This window comes from Podarcis gaigeae (assembly GCF_964106915.1).
Source record: "Podarcis gaigeae genome assembly, chromosome: 11".
In the NCBI taxonomy this organism is placed as follows: Eukaryota; Metazoa; Chordata; class Lepidosauria; order Squamata; family Lacertidae; genus Podarcis; species Podarcis gaigeae.
The window spans coordinates 38,568,316-38,593,210 of NC_139687.1; the positions used below are offsets into that span (position 1 = coordinate 38,568,316).

The window sequence follows — 24,895 nt, forward strand, 5'->3', positions numbered from 1 at the left end:
ATCACGCACCCACTGTTGCCTGGGGCTGCAATGGTGCAAAAACGTGGTTACAAAGCATGGATCCACAGGGATTCTCAGGATCTTTGCATTGGGTCACCCCAAATTCACCATCAGATCACATAGCATGTCCATGGCTACAGCCTGCACCAAAAAAATCACGCACCCACTGTTGCCTGGGGCTGCAATGGTGCAAAAACGTGGTTACAAAGCATGGATCCACAGGGATTCTCAGGATCTTTGCATTGGGTCACCCCAAATTCACCATCAGATCACATAGCATGTCCATGGCTACAGCCTGCACCAAAAAAATCACGCACCCACTGTTGCCTGGGGCTGCAATGGTGCAAAAACGTGGTTACAAAGCATGGATCCACAGGGATTCTCAGGATCTTTGCATTGGGTCACCCCAAATTCACCATCAGATCACATAGCATGTCCATGGCTACAGCCTGCACCAAAAAAATCACGCACCCACTGTTGCCTGGGGCTGCAATAGTGCAAAAACGTGGTTACAAAGCATGGATCCACAGGAATTCTCAGGATTTGGGCATTGGGTCACCCCAAATTCACCATCTGATCACATGTCTGTGGCCACAGCATGAAGCCCAAAAATGATACATCCACTGTTTCATTCAGAATGTTTTTTCCCTTGTTTTCCTCCTCTAAAAACAATGTGCGTGTTATGGTCAGGTGCGTGTTATAGAGCGAAAAATACGGTATTTTGTCCAAGATCCTGCTATCAACACACACTACCCAGTCAGAAGCCTACAAGCAGGGCATGAACACAACAGGCATTGAATGTTTGTTCTCAGTACATGAGATTCAGCGTCTGCCTCTGAACACGGCTGTTAAATTATTCTGCTATTTGTTCAATTCTTCTTTAGAGTCATCAAATAACATCTTATGGCAGCAAACATCATAATTTAAATATGTGTTGTGTAAAAAGCTACTTTCATTTATCCATCCTAAACCTAATGTTAAAGTTAATTCCAGTGCTATCTAGGGATCAGCTGGAGGTCAGGGAGTGGTATTTCCCATCACTCTTTCTATACCACTCAGTTTTGTATTTTCATGGTTTGTTCGTGGCTAGACAAACCACAAACCCGGACTAAACCAAACCATGGCTTAACTCAGGATAGTACAGGATGAAGGGAGACGCGAAGCAGCCACAATGTTTGCTCCATGCATTCATATAAACATTCACTCACACTTAGCCATGGTTTGGCTTAGCATTACATACAAACTGAGGCACTGACTTAAACAGCATAGAATTAGTTAGACTGCATTTTATTGCCTGAAATAACTGCCTGAAATTGCTACACAGGATAGTAACCAAATTAAAGGCATTTCACCTTTATTTTTATTTATTATATATAAATAAGGTAAAGTCAATTTCAGCATTGTAAAACATCTTAGCATGATGAACAAAAACATTTAAGCTACTACAATGCAATACTGCTCTGTAATAAGTAATAGAAAGGAAATAAAGTCACACATTTTAGTTCACTTTGAACCTAGTTAGACACAGCACTCTTCACCTCCAGCCCATTTAGAAAGCCATTATTTTCTATCTTGAATTCCACTTTCAGCATAGCCTACTAAGCCTGTGGAGCATTCTCAATTCTGACAATTTAAGCCCGAGCCCAAGTGATTGTATAAAGCCCTTTGAAGTTACCGGTACTTCAGCTCATGAAACCCGCAGCAAAGGAGCTTTGCAGTTAACCAATTTTCCTGCTCCATGACAGGAATAAATCATGCAGCTTTGTTTTCTGCATTTAATATTTTAATAAAGGGAAATCAAGAGCCTTGACTCAGTTCGGCAGTGAATTATAACCAATTAGTTTGAACATATAAATTGCTGTTGATATATTTAATTTAAATAGAGAATTTGTTATTAAAATATATGGTGGTAATTCAGAAACTAACAGCAAAATGGCTACCCACGCTGTACATTAAAAATTGTCGACAGTCTCCTAATACACTTAAATTTAGAATTCATGAATAATTTTATGAAGTGACATGATTGACAAGCTTCTCTCTTGAGATCTATAGCAGCTTCCAGAAAGGCAAGTAGCTAAGAATGTGAAAGTGGCAGGGAGAATCTAGTGAAAAAGTATACAGCTAATTTGACTTCAGAATTCTTCCTTCTCAACAGACTTATTGGAAAATGGACAAGTCTCCAGCTGACAAAGTTGAGGGGAAATAGCTAAAGGTGGAGTACTGAAGAATCAAGTTGTCTGTTTGTGGTAACTGATAATTTCCACTGTAAAGAATTTGCAAAAATGAACATGTTATCCATGGGAAACTAGAGTTTTACTCTAACAACAACAAAAAGTCCTTATAACACAAAAAAATTGCATTATACGCATCACTCTCCAAATAGATAGCTGTCACTTCTGCTGGGCATGTTGACATTTTCTGCAGGACATTTTAAGATTCCACTGCTTGGTTTCTGAGTGGCACAACACAGCTCACTCTCAGCATGTATCTTCTATAGGTATCTGACACTGGAAATGGAGTTCTGATTCCTGAGACACACCAACCCCAGGAGCCACAGCAGTACATTCTTAGTGGAATTAAAGGTCCATTGAGTAACTTCTACTTTATGTAAGTAAAAAAAAGAGCAACCCAAAAGCTACCATGGTAGTAAATTAGCCTTGCATGTAAGGCCACAAAAGTTACTAACATGCTTTTTTCTTTTTTTTACTAGCCTGCTGGGGCTGGAGGAAAAAAAGACAGGGCTTCATCATTTTGCAAGAGCCAGCTGCAGTTCTATACTAGGTACATATGATGAACAAAGTGTTCTGCTATTCTTCTACAAGCCTGCTCTCTTGCCTGCATACAATTCCTTCTTACCTATGACTAAGAAGCTAGTGTATATATCAGCGACAGGGGCCAAATGTGCCCTTCCGCACCGTCTACCTGGCCCTTGGGACTCTTGCCACATCACCCCCGCCCCACTGGCCCTGCTCTGCACTTTCCTTGAGTAATTCTGCTTGGCTGGGGTGTGTCATTGATTTCTTATAATGATTCCCTGCTTGCTTGGATGGGGAGTGGGTAGAGAGTTGTGTGTAGAAACTAACCTTCTGTTCAAAGGCAAAATTTACATTTGTTGCTCTTCTCACTTTTGTCTCCAGTCCCACCCACCACTGACATATGGTCTCAGGAAGTTACCCAGAAAGGAATGCAGGCCTCACTAAATAATGGGCTGCAATAACCAGTACAATGGATTTTGGTGGGGAGCAGGAGTAATTGCTAATCTTACTTTACAGAGACAGTATTGTAGAGATTCATTAAAATGACTCATGGAGTTATCCTCTCTAAGTCATCTGTCTATAATCAGTACAGAAAACTCTGAGCTTGACTGGTGTCTGTTCATATAAATTTTTAAGATCAAGCGTGTTTTCTATAGCAGAGCTTAATTTTTTTACTAAGTATGTATGGGAATATATCCATCCTTGGCTATATGGACATGCCATTTTCCTTACCAGTCAGAGCTCCTCCAAGACTTCCTCTTCTAAATGGTCTCCCATCTTCACTGAGTTGCCTTTTAAATTTCAGTGGCTTGCTGGGGCCAGAAGAAACTTCAGGGTTGCTGGATTTCCGAAATGGCATAGATGGAGGTGACAATATACTATCAAGCTGTAAAAAAAAAAAAGCAGAGATGCTGGAGTTAAAATCCATTCTCAACTTGAAATACAGGCAACCCCCATTTACATGGGGATTATGTTCATGGCTTCCACACACATTGGTGGAACATGTGTAAGCTCACTCCGTCCACTTCCGGATTGTGGCGATGTGCACATGCACTATTGTGCATGAACTGAGGAAGCATAAAATGGTCATTGTAAAAGATACCATTTGTATGTGTAAAAAAAAGAACGCTTGCTAGCTTCAGAGAACACCATATTGCCTTAAGCTATTTAAGCAAGGAGAGAGATGGAATGCTAGCAAACCTTCATCTGCCCACAGGCGATATGTTCCCCATACGCACATACACACTTACAAATGAAATTGAAAGCAATTTGAAGGAGGACTATCTGGTCATTGTTCACATCTCATTTTTGCACTTGGAAAGGGCAAGATAAAATACAATTAAATATAGTAAGTTTAGGTAAAGGTAAAGGGACCGCTGACTATTAGGTCCAGTCGTGGCCGACTCTGGGGTTGCGGTGCTCATCTCGCTTTACTTTACGAGGGAGCCAGCGTACAGCTTCCGGGTCATGTGGCCAGCATGACTAAGCCGCTTCTGGCAAACCAGAGCAGCACACGGAAACACCGTTTACCTTCCCACCAGAGCAGTACGTATTGATCTACTTGCACTTTGATGTGCTTTCGAACTGCTAGGTTGGCAGGAATAGGGACCGAGCAATGGGAGCTCACCCCGTTGCGAGTATTCGAACCGCCAACCTTCTGATCAGCAAATCCTAGGCTCTGTGGTTTAACCCACAGCACCACCCGCATCCCAATGGTAAGTTTACATCACATCAAAAACCTACAAAGCCTATTTGAATTGAGATGACAAAATAAATGGCTGTGTAATGTGGAGAGATGCAACTCTCACACCACTTTCAATTATTTAAAAAATACTGTCTGTCAGCTTTTGTTTGAGCTACCCCTGTCATGAATCTGGGTGCCAATACATTGGCAGCTTTATGTTTTCCAAATATTTCTCATTATTATTTGCCAATGCTAATCAAAAACTGTTCTGAATATACAATTAGTACAGTACTGTTGTTATTTCAGGATAAAAGCATAGACTGGCTATACTTAAGCCTTGTTCATGGAATTTTAACTGGTAGCTATATATGCAGAAAAGTTCAAAATGCAGGTGACCATGGTCTCATTGGTCCTTTGCTGCAGTAGGCTTCTCTACATGGGAATTGGAACTTTGAATGGGAGAGAGAGAGAAGAGCCGATAGAGGGAGAGATGTAACAATTATTATTCATAAAGGATAAAAACAATACCAAGGCAGGTTTGCAAGCAAGTACTTGTCTGCTAGCCTCAGGCAGAGTAAAAAAAGATTCCTAAAAGGTGGTGTCTGCTGCCTTAGAGCACCCAATTTGCAACAAATATCTAGTATGAGAATGTAGATATTTTATTTTTATTTTTTTAAGCTAAAATCCATTGAACATTCTCAGTATAAGCCTACTTTTTCTCAGTGGAGTATTTTTCCACCAGAAATCTCCTGGTTTGTTTTATAAAGTAAAAGGTGATCACACCAAATTGCAACTAGTTAGGCTACATCAGTGTTTTTCAACCACTGTTCCGCAGTGGTTAATTTAACAGAGTTAATTTATTTAACATTTTCTAATGGTGGTATGCCTTGTGATTTTTTTCATGAAACAAGTGTGCCTTTGCGCAAAAAAGGTTGAAAAACACTGGGCTACATGACCTTATCTTTTGTGTAACATTTCTTATCCCTGGACCACCTCATTGCCAAGTGTGAAGTTGCCTGGAATGTTAGCAATTAACGTTAAGAGTACAATCCTGTGCACACTTACCCATCAAACTTAACAAAGCTTACAACATAAACACACATAGGGCCATATGTTATCTGACTATATGTTGTTTCCTTCACTAAGAGGGAGAAAATGGTATGGTTTTCATACAACTCTTTAAGCTTTACTATTGTTGCACGCCACCCCAATCTCCAAGTGGTGCAAGATTCCAGGGGTTCCAAGCACATACCCAGAGTTTCTGTTTGCTTTTGGAATGAGGTACAGTGGAGACTGTTGTGTCTTTGTAATATATGGTTTATTTACACATATATACAACCTGAGCCTCAGTATTAACACCCCAAGAGGTCTTTGCCACAACATTAGAGTCAGAGAGCCTAAAATATTAACCACATTACTTGTGGATACAGAAAGCTCGCCCAATTAAGCTCAACAAAATGGAACTTTCAATTCTACCTGAAAAAGGTACACACAGGGATTTCCTCTGTGTATTATGTAGTACAGTGGTACGTTGGTTTACAAACTTAATCCATTCTGGAAGTCCGTTCTTAAACCGAAACCATTCTTAAACCAAGGCGTGCTTTTCCTCATTAGTTAATGAGACCTCCCGCCATCGGTGCCCTTCCACTGTTCCGCTTCCGTTCTTAGACCAAGGTAAAGTTCACAAACCAGGACACTACTTCTGGTTTTGCGGAGTTCGTAAACCGAATTGTTCATAAACAAGACTGTTCTTAAACCAAGGTACCACTGTATTTATAAATCTCATGACATAAACTTTTGCAATATATGCATAACCACCTATGATGAAATTAGAATGAACTGGTCTCCATCCAGCAAAGTCTAAAAACGTGTTTTCATGATGTACAGACAAACATATTAAGAATATTAAGCTGGGAGGAATAACATCATGAAAACACACCACTGAATTTTCATATTCTGTTTTAAGCTCCATTTTAACTATATTGCAGCAAGAGATGGAAAAGCCACCAGATGGCACTACATAATTAACAAAATAGAAACAATTCTGTGTGTCTCAAAACTTACTGTATCTTAAACTAACACCAAGTGTATTTAAAAGACACACAAAATAAAGACTACACCCTCAGGGAGAAGAATTTGCATTGGCTATTTTGAATACTAAAAATCTATTTAATTTTCCTCTTATACCATCCATTTCTCCATGAAATCAGTCTGTTTCCATCAACATAGCAGCACTATTTTTCTAGGAAAAAAGGGTGCCGGAACTCAACTTGTTCTCTTATAGTAACAGATTTGCCTGAAGAGAGTCTTTAAAACACTTTTGCTGACCTCTTTTGCGCTTTCCATTTTTAAGTTCGGAATAAAGTACAGTGGTACCTCTAGTTACAAACTTTATTTGTCCGGAGGTCTGCTCTTAACCTGGAACTGTTCTTAACTAGAGGCGTGCTTTCGCTAATAGGGCCTCTTGCTGCCACTGCACCGCAGGCATACGATTTCCATTCTCATCCTGGGGCACAGTTCTCAACTCAAGGTAACTCTTCCAGGTTAGTGGAGTTTGTAACCTGAAGCGTTTGTAACTCGAGGTACTGCTTTGGAAGACAATAATCAGGCATCAGAACCACATGACCAGTCCAACGAAGTTGATGTTGAAGAATCATTGCTTCAACACTGGTGATCTTTGCTTCTTCCAGTACAATGGCGTAAGTTTGCCTGTCTTCCCGAGTGATGTGTAAAAATTTTCAGAGACACCGTTGATGGAATCTTTCAAGGAGTTGGAGATGAAGTTTATGTGCGGTCCATGTTTCACAATCATATAGTAAGGTTGGTAGTACAATAGCTTTGTAAACAAGCGTTTTGGTTTCCCTGCGAATATCTCAGTCCTCAAATACTCTGCACTTCAATCGGAAGAAAGCTGCACTCGTAGAGCTCAGGCAATGCTGGATTTTGGCATCAATGTCAGCCCTTGTGGAAAGATAACTGCCCAGGTATTTGTGGTGCTGCAGAGAGGTTGTTTTGTGCTTGTTGGTGTAGCACTTTGGTTTTTTGGATTTTGGGTGATAGGCCAAACTTTTTGTAAGCTTCTGCAAAAATATTTAGGATGGTTTGAAGGTCATCCTCTGAGTGTGAACACACTATGTTGTCATCAGCATAATGAAGCTCTATGGTGGAAGTTATGGTAGCCTCACTCTTTGCTTTCAGCCTACTCAGATTAAAGAGCTTTCAATCTATTCAATATATGATTTCTACTCTGGTGGGGAGTTTCCCTTCAACAAAGTGTAGGATCATGGGAATGAAAATAATAAATAGAGTTGGGGTGATAACACAACCGTTTAATACTGCCTCGCAGTCTCCTGAGCTGACAGAGGTCTTGTCAGAGACAGTGTTGATGACTCCCAGACTGCTCATCCATGCTGAGGTGACTGGCTCTGGGGTAAAACCACTCCTCAAGAAACCCTCCCTGTATTTTGAAAATCTAAGTAAAGCCAGTTGCTAATCTCCCCTTCTTGGGCAAGGTTCTTGAGTGGGTGGTTGCAGACCAGATCCAGGCACTCGTAGAAGAAACCAATTTTCTAGCTCCATTTCAACTGGGATTTAGTCTTAGTTCCAGCACATATACTGCTTTGGAGACCCTGAATGATGACTTCTGTCAGGAGAGAGATAAGGGAAATGTGCCCCTGTTGGTAATTCTCCTCAACCTCTCAACAGCTGGCTGGGGAGGAGACTTAGGGGGAAGTGGAAGGCCCAGATTGACAGCTTTACCAGAGCCAGTCTTGCCTATAGGTTTCTCTGTTTTGTATTCTGTTTCCTCAAATAAAGCATCAACCTTACTGCTCATCTCTGAGCTTCCGTACTGACCTGTAGCTGAGCCAACCCTGATAACAGCTTGGGGGTCTTTCTGGATCCATTGCTGTCGCTTGAGACTCAGGTGGCTTAGGTGGCACAGAGTGCCTTCCATCAGCTTTGGCTGATAGCCCAGCTGTACCCCTACCTGGACCAAGATAACCTAACTTCTGTCGTCTACGCTCTGGCAATCTCTAAAAATTACTGCAACACGTTACAAGGGGCTGTCTCTGAACATGGTTCAAAAACGCCAATCCTGGCCCAACTGCACTGGCTGCCAATTAGCTTCTGAGCTCAATTTGAAGTGCTCAAGGACTGCAATACCTCAAGGACTGCTTCCTGCCATTCCGTCCGTCCCCCCCCCCCGTCCCCCCCCCCCATATCAACGAACCTGGGCCCTGCGATCATCATTTGAGTCCCTTTTTCATGGCCACACTTTCATGATCTCCTATCAGTCCCACCATGTCCAAAGCCCACCAGGCACTACTGTCTTGGACCCTTCATATAATACCTTTCATAACACCCCGTAATCCTATGGGAGAAGAGTTCCTTTGGGAAAGCTACTCTCTTTCTTAAGAATTCTCTTCCTTAGCCTGGTTAAATACCAGGAAAAAATAGAAAGGTTCCCTAACACAGAAAAAGTTAAGCATAATTTTTTAATGCTCTCAGAAAAATATTGAAAATGTAACTAATCTTTATATTCCATATAAAAAATTTTTTTAACTGTTGAATGTCTTATGATAAACCATATATATATAATTAGACAAATACTAATTTTAAATCAGCCATAATATATTTAGAATACTTTGTATTTATAAGCAACTATTAACATATTTTATATGCATCACCATTGATTTAAACACTGGCTTATTTAAAAAGACAAAAAAATGTGACAGTTTCACAGCCACAGGGTAAAACCAGCAAGCTTGCTTTCAAAGTCACTTTCAATCTTAAGGAAAAGAAATTAAGCACATATTAAAGAGGCATTCATATTCATGGTTTGTTGACACCACCATCATTTGGTTAGTGAAAAATGCTTTAATCTACAAAAGAGAATATGTATTCTTGGGAAGGAGATATTGTATTTACCAGGAATACTAATGAAGTCACCTCAGTTTAGTTCATTTACAAAATCCATTTCTACTCTGTCACCAACAAATTTCAAAGCTACCTAAAATGGCTTAATTCGATCAGATACTATGTAGGCTTCAGAAAGCTAATTGTTCATTCAGGTCTATGCACTTCGACCCAAGCTCAATTAGATCTCATTTTCTCCTCTGTTACATTAAAGTATAAAAATACAAATACAAGCTAGCACATTTCTAATCCCAGAGTAAAAAATCTTGAGCTGGAAAACAATTCTTGTGTGCCTGTTCTTCTAGGACTTTTTCTTATCCTCTAGTTTTTCCCATTCCATCCGAGGGAGCTGGTGTTTGTCCACAGACAGCTTTGTGGGTCATGTAGCCAGCAGGACTAAACCACTTCTGGAGCAACGGGACACTGTGACAAGTGCCAGAGTGCATGGAAATGCTGTTGACCTTCCTACTGCACCAGTATCTATTTATCCTCTTGCACTGGTGTGCTTTTGAACTGCCAGGTGGGCAGAAGCTGGGACAGAGCAACGGGAGCTCACCCTGTCATATGGATTTGAACTGCCGACCATCAAGAGGCTCAGTGGTTTAGAGCGCAGTGCCACCTATGTCCCTCTAGGGCTTCTAGTGCATCACAGCGGCTTTGCTTTTCCAGAGGATCTAGTTGTTTCTGGATAATTATTTCTTGTAGAGATTTGTTTCCTTTTGTTAGAAAAAGTTGCATCTAATATGACCTCTTGCTATAGTTTTAAAGGACTACTATTCTATATTAGCATTCATATCCTACGCTAGATCACTTCACATCATTCTCACAGCTTCCAAATGCACCTGTGTAATAGATATCATAACTTTTCACTTCCTTTCTCTGCAAGCTGTATGCATGGGTAGTGTCCCATTTCACCACTTGAGGCGGAACAGAAACATGGTGCCCCACTGCCCCTGAAGCATCTCTTACCTCTCTTAACCTGGGTTGTGCAACAGCGCCTGTGAAATGGTAGTGGCGGGTTCTGCTGAGATCTTACTGAACAATCAGGAGATCTTGTGTGCTTCATTGAAATCTCAAAGGATTACAGTAAAATCTCTCAAGAAATTAGCAGAATACATTGCCAGCCCTGGTTTTAGGCATGCACTGAAATTTGGTGCCATGCTGGAGTTACCTAGCAAATGTACCTATGTTGCTAGCTTACAGAAGTATATCCAAAGCAAATAAGACTTTGCAAGTGTCGCCTGACCCTCAACGGGATGATCACAGTTGCTCAGTGATGTATAATAAACTTCTTATCTAATTAACCCCAGCACCTATTTCCTTTTATAGAATACTAGATGTGTCACCTATAATCATATCATATCATAATGTATATATAAACCGTTCCGGGGGCAGATGGGGCTCATCAACCTGGGAAGGTAGCCCACCTAAGAGATGGAAAACTCTGATCCTAAACCTCCACTGCCCTGCGGGATATCTTTGGGAAAAGAAAACACTAAGGAGAAAACACTACACAAATCTGGAGCCCCTAATACAGCTAGATGGTGCCAAGCTGGTGCTGAACGTATTGCCCTGCTTTGGGGGGGGGGCTGCATCAGTGAGGCCAAGAGGTGGGTCTGGCCGCTAATGCAGTGGTTTGTCTTAACCCCCAGAGGCACACTTCATTGTCTCTCGACAGATGGATGCCAACAACAATTACATAAATATAAAACACTGGTCAAGCTGTTAATATAATAAAATTGTGTGATCCAAACTCTGCAGCATTCCTATATATTTAAATAAATATATTAATTATTCAGGATGTTAAGACAAAGAATAGGAAAAACAAAGCACATGCAGCAGTAAGTGTTGTGCTATTAATTTCCTCCTAACAGCAGCACAGCCTAAGGCTATGCCTCCAATGCTTATGCCCATGTGAAAAAGCTAGGCAGAAGACCAGGGAGGGAGTGACTGGACAGGTTTTAGAAGAAGATGCATCCTGGAGGATACAGCTCTCTTCATGTAGATTGTATACACCAAGGGGTTTCACTCTTCCTTATAAAAGATGCCATGTGATTGAGGCAAAAATATTCACTTTATTTATAAGGATGTGCATGCCTCTGGGAGTGTAGCTATCAAGTCATGGGACAGACAAAGAGGACGGGGGGGGGAGTTAGGCATAGAAAAAGCAAGTTTTCAAAACTTTGAGGGACAGAATCATTTTAGTCAAGAAGATGCTGTATGGAGCAGCAAGAGAAAATGGAGAGATTACGGAAAGATTTTAGGTTTGAAACCCCCCCCCCCCAAAAAAAGGCAGATGAAATAAGAGGACAAATACAAACAAAGGTAGTTAAGTAATATGCAGTGGATGTAGTGGCCTTCCCTGTACATGTTTTGGACCTCAGTTCCCATCAGTCTTAGCCACCACTAAAACAAACATAACTAAAGGTCAGAGGCAAGAGGAATGCCTTAGAGCCACCCATGTTGCCTGACACAATGGAATAAGCAGCATACATTGTGTTATATCATTGCATTAATAGTGACCATAGCTATAGTATAATGCGGTCAGAGTTGTATTCCACAACAGTTAATTTTAAAAAAGGGAAGCTGATATTCATGAAAAGTGGCAAGTAACATGAAAATATCCTCCCAGTACTACCACAATTTCCTACCAAACATACAACTCACATCCCCTAAGTCAGCATCTGCCAAATCATGTTTAGTTTTTAAAAACATCAAACTATACAAATCACTATGTTATTATGGATTTATTTTCAGGAAGCAGTTTGTTTACTTAAGGTGCTTGCATAAGGAGCGAGTTTCCTTGATAAAATTAGTCATGTTTTCTGTTGATCCTTACCTTTATTTATCTTAAAGGAAGGACGTCATTTGATTTCCTCACTACAGCGACAACACGCTAAAAACAAATCTACAAAAAAATCTACTATAAATTACAATGAATGAAAAAATAACCAACATGCAGAAGTACTTCATAATTTACTGTTACTACTATGTAATGCCAAGCATCAAACTAGCAATAAAATAAATGATAAAGGCATCTGAATAATGTATCATTTTCATATCCACATTTTTATCAAGTCATAAAAAATTAGTATTTTGCCTAGCTTATCAAGAGTTCTACCATAATCCTAGGACTCTCAAGAAACTGCACTTCCTTTCCAAATGAGAAAAGAAAGAGAAATAATTTCAAGCCCTACAACTGTAGCTTGAAATAACAATAAAAAAAAATTTAAGTGAGTGAAGATTATGTACCAAGTGAAAGAAAAGAACATTTCCTATTCCTGATGCTCTCTGGGGAAACCCAAACTCCTCTCTGATCAGGAAGCAGAAAAAGCATTTCCACAGTTACAGCAACAGGAAAGCCTGCCTGATCCCATCCCTAAACCATAAAAACACAAACCTGTAACATACTACCATCCTAGAAAACTATTTCAGAGAAAAACAGGACAGTCACATACTATACACCAGGGGTCAGCAAACTTTTTCAGCAGGGGGCCAGTCCACTGTCTCTCAGACCTTTTGGGGGGCCGGACTATATTTTGGAAAAAAAATATGAACAAATTCCTATGCCCCACAAATAACCCAGAGATGCATTTTAAATAAAAGCACACAATCTACTCATGTAAATCCGGTCCGCGGGCCGGATTTAGAAGGGGATTGGGCCGGATCCAACCCCTGGGCCTTATTTTGCCTACCCATGCTATACATCTATTCATCCTAGAAATCATTAGCACAGTATGAACTAATCTTACATTTCCAGTGTGTGAAATACTTCCATGAAACCACTAGAAATGTCATTTCTAGAAATGTCATTTCTAGAAATGTCAAATGCCTATTACAACAGTGAGATTCCTGGACTGAGAGCTTAATGGTGACTTTAAAGTTGGATTACTGCAATGCACTCTATGTGGAGTTTCCCTTGCACTTGATCCAGAAGCCACATTCAGTGCATAATGCTAAAGGTACCTCGGGTTAAGAACTTAATTTGTTCTGGAGGTCCGTTCTTTTATCCTCATTCTTTTTTATTAGTTATTTCCAAAAAGAACACAAGGTAACACACAAATACAAAGAAAATACACAGAAAATAAAAATTAAAAATAATAAACAGCAATTATCATTTCCATATCATCCATAACATAGTTGTCTCTTACGGGGCTTCCTTCAGCCTGTCCGTAAATCATTCGAAGCAATAAATAAAATTACACGTTTCATTACTTATATTGTCATTATACCGATTCCTAATTCCTGTTTGCTTTGCACAATAACTCTTAGTCTTTCACAGTGCGTCTCTAAATCCCTTTAGCGTTATTTGCACTTCACTAATACATTCCAGATAATCTACATACTTTTCCCAATCTTTGGTGAACACTTGGTCTCTTATGTATCTAACTTTTCCTGTTAATCTATCCAACTCTGTGTAATCTGACAGCTTAGATCTCCACTCCTCCACCGTTGGGGTTTCCCGTAGTTTCCACTTCTGGGCTAATACTACCCTTGCTGCCGTAACCGCATAGTATATCAATCTGCGATCTTCCTTTTTTATCTCTTGTCCTAATATCCTTAGAAGAAAGATTTCTGGTTTCTTTATGAACGTGTACTTTAATATCTTCTTCAATTCAGTGTGTACTTTCTCCCAAAATTGTTTCACCCTTCTGCACTCCCACCACATATGGTAGAAGGAGCCCTCTATGTCTTTACATCTCCAGCACTTATTATCCACCTTATACATTTTTGATAATTTCATGGGTGTCAAGTACCACCTATAAAACATCTTCATGACGTTTTCCCTTATCGAAGTACACGCCGTAAAGTTTACCCCCTCCTTCCAAAGTTTCTCCCAATCCTCAAACTGTATACTATGACCTATATCCCTTGACCAATGGATCATCACCGATTTGGAGGTCCGTTCTTAACCTGAAACTGTTCTTAACCTGAGGTACCACTTTAGCTAATGGGGCCTGCCGCCACCTCACTTCTGTTCTCATCCTGAAGCAAAGTTCTTAACCCGAGTTACTATTTCTGAGTTAACAGAGTCTATAACCTGAAGTGTCTGTAACCTGAAGCGTCTGTAACCCGAGGTACCACTGTATTAGATACTAGCATTTTAAAGTTTTCCGCAATCCATTTAAGTATGATACCCCTGCTTTAATATGGAATAGAAGACTCAACCTGTGAAATGATTTTAGATTAACATCAATTTGCTATTTCACAGCTCAAATGATTATATTCAAATAAATTTGCATAACTATTGTGCCCTTGAAGTATTGAAGGAAGTGCAAGCTATGATCACCTCAGAAACAAAAGTTACAACTCTTGTTGCAAATATCATTTTAAACTATTTTCCCCCATTCTATATATTACAGTAACATAGAAGAATAAAGTAGGCTAAAGAAGTAAGTTTGCCCTTAATTCCCAGTGCCACTAAATTAAAGCTGGAACTTTGCAAACAAATAATCAAGTTTTAAAATTGAAAATCTACTGTTTAATCCACTTAAAACTTTCAGCACTACTTATAGCACACTCATTAAAAGCCTGTTTACAGTAAACTGAAGTTATTACAGGATATATACTCTTGTACCCTACTTTCTTCAGTAATCGGCCTCGGCCGAGTATACCTGAAGGAGCGTCTCCACCCTCATCGTTCTGCCCGGATGCTGAGGTCAAAGCGATAAATAACTACCTGACATTCAGAAGACATCTTAAGGCAGCCCTGTTCAGGCAAGTTTTTAATGTGTGATATTTTAGTGTATTTTTGGTTTCTATGGAAGCCGCCCAGAGTGGCTGGGGAAACCCAGCCAGATGGGCAGGGTACAAATAATAAATTTATTATTATCATCATCATCATCATCATCATCATCATCATCATCATCTTTATTATTCAGCCATTTCAATAACCACATTACTTATTTATCTTAGATGGTGGGTGGTCGCGGACCAATTCCAGGCATGCCTGGAGGATGCAGAGCATTTGAACCCCTTCCAATTGGGTTTCAGGCCCCATCATGGGACTGAAAGCACATCAGTCACGCTGGTTGATGATCTCCAGCAGGCTAGGAACAGAGGTGAAAGCTGTTCCCTGGTTCTGCTGGATTGCTCAGCAGCTTTCCATTCTGTCGACCACTAGGCCTGGGCAATGTATCAATACGTTGCCCAGAACCAGTATGAGGATCCGACCATGATGGCTGCTTCACCCAGTGGTATATCACGAGTGAAACGGCCGCCACCTCTGCCACCAGCGGCCCTAAGGAGAAACGAACTGCAGCCAGGCACTGGTGGCAGAGACTAAGGAGTGGCAGCAGTTTCACTCGCAATATACTGCTAGGTGAAAATGCCATCACACTCTGGCCATCATACAACTGAGGGAGCAACAAGCTACACTGACCTCTGGCAATGGCGTTACATCCAAACTATGGACTGCACAAACTTGATCATGAATAAAACTTCCCTTCCAATTGTGGTTTGTTTGAAGTGAAAGAAACCACAATCCCCAATTCAGATATGATGCTAAGCAAACAATAATGGGTTGTTGTTCTCACTCATGCTAAGCAGGAGCCGTCTAAGATCAACTACTATCATAATGTGCCAAAGTTAGGAGAACTGTGTAAATGTACAAGTGTGCAAGAGCACAATCCTACAAATTCACTCCACACACTATAAGAGTGAAATGAGCACAGTGCTAATAGCAGCTTCAGGACCAGGATTTTCATTAGGACCACAGCAGGGGAGAAAAGGGTAAGTTCTTCCTCCCTTCTTGAAGCAGCTTCAATTCTGATCAGGCTGCCTACACCTACTGTTTTGACTTTTTTAAAATGAAGATGTAATGTTAACATGTACTTTAGCCCTAAATTAGAACCACATCAATTGCAGCTTTACACGGTTTATTCTCAGCAAGGCACATTTCCACAGCAAAACACACACATTAAGCCGTTGGAATTATCTCTGTGCAAAGTAAGATTTTAGATTCCCCAGAGCAGTTTTGAGGAACACAAAAAGAACAAACATTGGAAATTTTTCTCTCTACTGAATGTTACAAGCTTTGGAAGAAATAAGATTTACAAAATGCTTTAAACTATTGCAATAACCACTGCAATAAGTAGCAACAAAATGTGTTTCCAGTATAATGAAACCTCTTCAGCCTCAATGTATGTCATGCCAGACTTTATAAATTCTATGTAAACAAAACAAAACAAAACACAACCAGAAGCTTATATAGTACTACAAGCAAGATCCATCAGTTTAAATTCCAGCTGTAGGTGAACTGCAATGCTATAGAATTCACCATGTCTCTTTTTTTATATATTCACGTTTTAGAAGAGGACAGTTATTTTGTACTCTGGTATCTCTACTCAAGTACAAAATATAAAGTGATGGTTGGCCCTTAGTATTCTAGACAAAAGCCTTGCCATGAAGCAGGCTTGTTTTCTAGCTTCCTGGTGAATTCCATCAACCATTCAACATGAAAGCATTTATTTCTGTAGTGCTGTTAATCCCTTCAAGGTATAAAACCAACATTCCAGATTTATGCATTGCTATTATGTTATGTCAAACATTATGTTAAAAAGATCAGTTCCATTTATAAAACATGACAGCTGTGGCTTCATTAACATTAAGGAGCTGTTTTAATGACTCAGGATTGGATTGTAAAGATTAAAAACATAAAGATTAAAAATTAAAAATTTATGAAACTTAGAATTAGAGCTCATCTACTCCTTCCTCCACAACAAAGAACTCAACTTTTTAAAAATAAGTTCTATTAAAAATCAATTTGGTCTGTCTTATCACTCAAAGTATAACTTCTTCCCATGTTGTCACGTCTGCTAACCACAAGAAGCCAAGCAACTCAAACTTTAGATCAGCATAGTTGACCATATAATCTGTAAATAATTTAGAGCACAGGACAGCTATTTAAGGCCTTTTTTGAACTTTGACAATTGAGAAAGTTCTCACTTTAGGATATTTAAGGAGACCTGGTCATTTATGTCCCAGTGCTCATACCAGTGACATTTGCTGATTTTTTTTAAAAAAAAAATTGTTACAACTGCGCCCCAAGTTCATTGTTGTGATTTCCCCCCTCTTACTAGACAATGAATGTGTATCTGGCAATTTTGTACAGGAGCACTGACCAAACCACAGTATAAAGGAACATAAAAGGTCTTCCAGCCTAATTTTAGAAGCAAAACATGCATAGTAAAAATTAATTAAGAGTTAGTACCTTTTGGAGCTATATACCCAACTGTATATATCCAAAAGCTTACACATTACCCCATCATAAAATTGGCAATGTTCCTCTACTATAAAAGGACCTACTTACAGTCTGCTATCTATTTATTGTGCCTACAGTTCCTCTTTTGTCAGAGAAGTTTGCTGCTAGCATGTCATCACTTTCTTAGATGTCACATGAGAGTCATAGTCCACAAAGCTCTTCACTATTGCTATTGCTGCCATTCTACTTAGCAATGCAGCTAAATGGGATACTTAGAAATATGGCATCTATTAAATATCATCTGCCTTGCTGAGGGGCAAAACATTCAGACTTCACTAAGCGCATTGAACCAGGGGACGCTTACAATATAACAAGAATTATAGAAAACGGACCAAGCTGGAGGCACTCACACATAGGAAATATCGTAGTTATCTAGGAACCATCACAACAGTAAATCATATGGCCTATAGCAAGCAAAGACTCCCAGAAATCCATGTGAAAGGGCTTAGAGGTAGAAACAATTAAATGACTCTTCCATTACTTTTAAGCACAATTAAGTGTTGCATACCAAGACACAATAATAAATTGTACTGGCTTTTCATCGCAGAACATGGGCTCTTATTTTATCTTTTAATTGTCTTTATTGACAGTGACAGCAATAGAAATGATAAATTAATATTCCTGTTTTTTTTTGTTTCACCCACCGATCTCTCAAGCTACTTCCAGATGATTAGCCTTTGGCACTACCCAATCATTACACTTCCACTGTAAGCTAATTTTGCTGCATTTGCAGCACCATAATGACCTCCATGGGGCGCAAGCCTGGCCGGTGTGTATGGAGGTCCTGGACCCAGATGACAAGACCCCACTCTCAGCCCCACTGATGTGGTACAAAGGAAAGGAAAGCTTGGTTGCAGGAGTTGCCGGAAGGAGGCATACAAGATGCCATCCACGAAAGATGCATGCGCACGAAAGCTTATAGCCAGAACAAACTTAGTTTGTCTCTATGGTGCTACTGGACATTTTATTATTTTTTTTAAATTTATTTTATCAGAATATATGTACATCACATTATGTTCTAGCCACACTAATCAACATGACACAGCTGCTGTAGATGGAGCCATCTGAAGCTCAGCACATTCAATATAATGACCAATGCCATCTTATGATTACTTTTTTTATATATATATAAATTAATTATTACCTAAAACAGTTTTCCCAAATATATATTGTTATTAGCTATGCCTATGAAATTGTGTATTGTATGTTTTAAAGTTTTAGGTGTTTTTATTTATTTTATATATATTTTAGATTTACCGTATTTTTCGCCCCATAGGACGCACTTTTTCCTCTCCAAAAATGAAGGGGAAATGTGTGTGCGTCCTATGGGGCGAATGCAGGCTTTCGCTGAAGCCTGGAGAGCGAGAGGGGTCGGTGCGCACCGACCCCTCTCGCTCTCCAGGCTTCCCACAGATTTCCATAAGCCGGGCCCACACGGCTTGCGGAGAGTTGCCTGTTCTGGGGGCCGGGGGGGAAATATTTTTTTTCCTTTATTTCCCCCCAAAAAACTAGGTGCGCCTTATGGACGGTGTATCCTATAGGGCAAAAAATACGGTATTTTTAATTGTATCATTTTATCACTTTGGTTTGCCACCCTGGGATCCTCTGGGAGAAGGGTAGGATAATAATTTAATAAATGAATGTTCAACATTTTCCTCCTACACTATTTCCCTCAAAACTGGTATTATAGTACGTATATGTTCCCTTGCAAATCAAATGAGAACTTTGCTGGGATTTATAAATCACTTCTCTCTATAGCTTTTTTTTTGAGGGAGGGAGACACTCCACTGAAAAATATTGTGGCCTGAAAAAATGAAATAGTGTCCAGATTGTGTAATATCTGATCCTTTTTAAGACAATCTTGATTTCAATTTGCCCTTTAAAAAGGCAAGACCAGTGGGATTTCAGAACCACTGCACACTGCCACTGAATACTAATGGCAACCTGCCATTGACTTTCAATTACAGCTGAAATCACAAATTAAGTAATGCTTGTTTATAAGAGAAAACTAAAAAGTCTGTTACAGAGATTTTGGAGGAAAATGAAGTAGGTCACAAAACAAAGATTTCAAACATATTTATACCATAGTGAAGCAGTTTGTGTCATAAGAGAAACTGAGTATTAACCTCAGACACTGTTTCTCAATGAAGTCCTACTCACAGTTAGGCCGATTGAAATCAATGAGCTTAAAGTTACTTAACTCTACTGAATTTAATGGAGCTCTTCCAAGTATGACTAATGTTGGGTATCACTCAAAATGTGTAAGGTTTTTAAAGTCCCTATCAGACTTGCTTCTCTAAAGCCAACAGAATAACTTAGGAACATAGGAAGCTACACTATACTTAAACCATAGGTTTATCTAGATCAGTATTGTCTGCACTGATCAACAGTAGCCTTCCAGGTTTTCAGATAGGTGTCCCTCCCTGCCTTATCTAGAGATGCAGGAGATTAAACCTAGGACCTAAATTGCTCTACCAATGAAATATGGCCCTTCTCCCAAGTTTGTTTTGGTTGTTTGATTGTTGTTGGTTTTTTTTTGGGGGGGGGGGGAGAAGCCAAACAATAAAACCTGTCAAAGTATTTTCTAAAACATGGAATCTTGAAAAAGGATGCATAAAGTGTTTGTCTCACTCTGCCATTAAGTTCACAGGGTGATGCTGGTACAGTCACAATTTCTCATTCTAATTTACTTCACAGTATTGTTGAGAGGATTAAATGAGGAAAGAGGAACCGTGTGTGCTGCCCTGATGCCATGAATGATTTAAAAAACTCCCCTGTAAATGTTATCAATGTGTCTTACCCACCGGTTATACTTGCTTATTCACCCCTGAATACCAATTTGCCCCCAAGTTTGACAAATAAATAATTTGTCATAAATAAGGCTGGCTACCAAACTCTGGTCCTAGCACCAGTTTTTAAAAGACCAAAAACTGATCTGGAAATCAGAAAGAGCTGTAAAAAAACCAATTTAGTGTATGAATAAAACAAGTAGAAGACAACACATAACTAATACACACAGCTGTCACAGGCTCAAATTATTGGGCAAATACCTACAGAAAGAAGTATAACGAAGAGAACAGTAAACTTCCACTAAAATAAATGATTACAATATAGTTTTCTTCATTTATGCCAAGTGTCCAGAACTGCAAATATTAGATGGTGGGGGTGGGGTGGGATTTTCTTATGGGAACAGAATGACCCAGCAGATGGGAAAGAGATATTCTAGTCTAACATTTGGCTCAGAACAATCCTCTGCTGTGTTGTCTGCTGTCAGTGCTCTACATTTTATAAAACAACACATTAGTTAGCATTTTTTCAAATGCAATTCTGCCCTTAACACCACTTACATCTTTCTCGGCTGGGCAGGGGAATTGAGTCAGTATGTCAATTCTGCCAAAGTTTCTGTTCTGCTTCCTCCTCATTATCACACCAACACAATGGTTTTTTAAATGGAAGAAGGTGCTACATGATACTACATCAAGGGATGAGTGTCTAAAGGGCTGTATAAACTTCTCAGATTTATTAAATGTTGTCACCCAATAACTGAGACAACACTGCAGAATAAAATGTAAAGTCTCCACTATACTGTAACTGGTTTCAGGTGGCAAGTATGATCACTTATAAATAGCCTTATTTTAGAAGCGCAATTGTTCTGGACTAAAACCGTGTATGAATCATACTGCTCTAAATCAGGTAAAAGGTAAAAAAAGGTAAAGGACCCCTGGACAGTTAAGCCCAGTCAAAGGCAACTACGGGGTGCAGTGCTCATCTCACTTCAGGCCAAGGGAGCCAGCATTTGTCCAGGCAGCTTTCTGGGTCATGTGGCCAGCATGGCTAAACCACTTCTGGCGCAACGGAACACCATGACGGAAGCCAGAGTGCACAGAAACGTCATTTACCTTCCCACCGCAGCAGTACCTATTTATCTACTTTCACTGGTGTGCTTTTGAAATGCTAGGTTGGCAGAAGCTGGGACAGAGCAACGGGAGCTCACCACTACCACATGAATTCGAACTGCTGACCTTCCAGTCAGCAAGCCCAAGAGACTCAGTGGTTTACCCCAACTTGAAGGTGATGGCCTCTTCCATGATTGAGAATTCCATGAACAATACAGAACAGCAGCAGCTAGTCTGTGAGTAAGACCTGAACCTCACTTAAAATGGCCTCTACCAAGATGCAGGAAGTTACTGTACTCTGGAATCACTACTGGCTGGTAACTGGTGTACTCTGATAATGTTGAAGTTTTCTTTCCTTGTGCTGGAAAGTCTGGGGGAACAGAGCACATGCACATGTGGTGGGGTTGCCCTACTCTTTCTGTATTTTGGTAAGAGATATTTCACAAAGTTTTTGACATCACTGATCAAAACTTAGAAACTGGATCCAGCAGTAATAAATTTGTCTTTGGACATTGATCTCAGTCGTGCATACAATTTTAGGGTTCTTTCTCCTTGTTGCAGTGTGACCAATTTGATATACTGAATGAACCTTGATGTTTTGCTACCTTAACTAGCTATTTAATTTGTCCTGTCTGACTAGGGGGCTTTCCCTTCTGCTCTGTCAGTCTTATTTTGCTGTAATGTATCTCCATCCTCACTCACAAAATCCTTACTCACCAAAACTGTGACAAACCAAGATGTGTGTGTTACCTTTCTCTAACAATACTTCTGAATTTCCTTATACAGTGGTACCACAGGTTATATATGCTTCAGGTTACAGACTCCGCTAACCCAGAAATAGTGCTTCAGGTTAAGAACTTTGCTTCAGGATGAGAACAGAAATTGTGCTCTGGCGGCGCAGCAGCAGCAGGAGGCCCCATTAGCTAAAGTGGTGCTTCAGGTTAAGAACAGTTTCAGGTTAAGTACGGACCTCCGGAACGAATTAAGTACTTAACCTGAGGTACCACTGTAGTTTCAAAATTTAACAATGTCTTAAACCAGTCCCAAACATTATTACATTTCTCAGTTTCTGTTGCATTTTTTTCTTTTGTACTTTATTCAAACATTAGATCCAATTCCTTCAGTATTCGTAGTATCAATGTTAAAATGCTGCTAATGTAGTTGTTTGGTACTCAGATTACAAGAGAACAAGCAAAGGAGCACTGATAACACTGAAGTATATTTATGAAGTCGTTTGACATAGCAATTTATTTCAACCCAGGTGTTCTTATCTCAAGTTGCACACCACCATAAAACTTGAGAATGTCACTATTATACTCAACTATGCATGCACACATTGTTAGTTTTTACAAGATGCACTGTGAAAATGAACTTGAGATGAACATTTTTAAGTAGGAGCTACATACATCTTCAACAATCATAAAGCGCTGTAATAAACATAGAACTATAAACATCAGTTAACTATGGATTTTAAAAACAATGCAGTATTTTAAAAGTGATATGACATTTTAAAATGTCAGAGCATGCCATGTGGAAAAGTACAAGGAAAGTGATGAAAAGACATCTTTCATGTGTGTGATTTTATAAAACTCTTTCATGAGTGTGGTTTTATAAAATCCTTTTTATAAAATACCAAAAGTTAGAGCATTTATACCAGGACTGGGGAACTTGTGATGCTCAAAATACTGCTGGTATACAGCACCAGCATCCCTGACAATTGGCCATAATGGCAGAAACTGGTGTTAGTTAGAAGGAAATATCATCTGGAGGTTCAGAACTTCCTCATCTCTGATTTATATAACTGTCACTAAGATATTTGTAGGAGAGACTATGTATTCCCCCCAGTGGCTACTTGATAGAATAAATACCACTGCAGTCTACTGGGTGCTATGTACAATTGTATGAGCTATTACTGATAACTACTAGAAGTTCACACAGGCTTCATATTCACTTAAAATAGCAGAAAAGGTTATTTACTTGCAATGCAATTCCATTCATGTCTATTCAGAAGTAAGTTACAGAAGTAAGGTCAATGGGATTTACTCCCTGATAAAAAGTGTATAAGACTGTAACCCAAGGCGTTCCATTGCTACCAAACATTCAAGTTGGCCACTTATGAAAAAAATCTAAAGCAACACTGATGGCGTTGTTACTTTGGTCCCTTTTCTTTTCTATATCTTGTAAGGTAGAGAATAAGCTGTGTTTATTTAAACACATGGGCTTATTTTTCTGTAATCTTTGTTTAGAACTAATTATTTTATAATATTTGTATCCCATCAATCCTCCAAGGATCTAAGGATGGTATACATGAGGTTATCCTATTGTATCCTTATAGAAAGGTGAAAGTTAGAAACCAGATTTTACAACGACCATCCAAAGCAAGCTTCATCACTCAAAGGGATATTAGGGCCAAGCTCTCGCAGTCCAAGTCCATCTACTATACTATACTTCAGTGTAACAAAAAGAGAGGTCGCCGCTCAGGAAGCTTGTAGTCAAACATTTGACACAGAAGCAAGCATGAAATAGGCAACAAATAGACGGAAGGAGTTTGGAGTAACATTGTTGGGGAAATAAATATATGGATGCAAATTCTGTACATTTGCTAAGTAAGGATAGTGCCTTAATCAGCCCAATATGAATTTGCTATTCTGATGTTAAACACTATCTACCACCAAACTCTACCAACAATTAGACCAACCTGCCTGAAGTTCTGTCTAATTGCTCTTCTCCTTACAGATAACAAAACAGAGCGGAACATGGAAACGCATCACTTTAAATAAATTTTCAGTCTCTAACATTGCAGAAATGCAGTGTTTGAGCAGGTAATTAGATCTAATAGATTGAAATCATGCCAACGCCTGCAGTTAGAGCTCCAAAGAAAAAGTATTTCAGCTGTCACAGTATTAGTGATCCTTCTAACTAACTAGTGACAGCTCTAGAAATAAGGCAGCTTTGTAGTTTTCAGTGTGGTTTAAAAAAAATATGCAGTTGGGTTTTCTTTCCAGTGTGTAGTAATAAATGAGATATGGGTTGGCAACAGATAAAAGAAAATCGTTAACAAATCTAGAATGCAATTACAATCAAATTCAATATTAAGGGAAACAGATGATGTTTCACACACAAAAATAAGCAAACATGCAAAACAACAACAACAACATCCTTTCCTAAAGGATGCATTTTATGAAATGACATCTAGAAATACCAGTTAGTGTACTACATCAAAAGGCAACACTTTTTGGTGATCACGGACATTAAGTGACAGATCACTGTGTTACTTGGTAATGCCAGGGTCCTATGTGTTAGGTCCTCCCTTCCTATAGAGCATACATACAACCCAAAGCTACACAAGTGGGAAACCGCACACTGCTTTTCTTTTGAT

General features: G+C 39.5%; 1 protein-coding gene across 15 annotated transcripts in view; it reads right to left on the reverse strand.

The window, feature by feature from the left end:
- MAST4 (microtubule associated serine/threonine kinase family member 4) overlaps nt 1-24,895 on the reverse strand; it is a 210,853-nt gene that overhangs the window by 180,418 nt on the left and 5,540 nt on the right. For all 15 annotated transcript variants that reach the window (XM_083703393.1, XM_083703394.1, XM_083703391.1 and 12 more), the window contains one exon: nt 3,489-3,642. In XM_083703393.1, the coding sequence (XP_083559519.1) occupies nt 3,489-3,642 (154 nt within the window). The remainder of the gene's footprint in view (nt 1-3,488; nt 3,643-24,895) is intronic.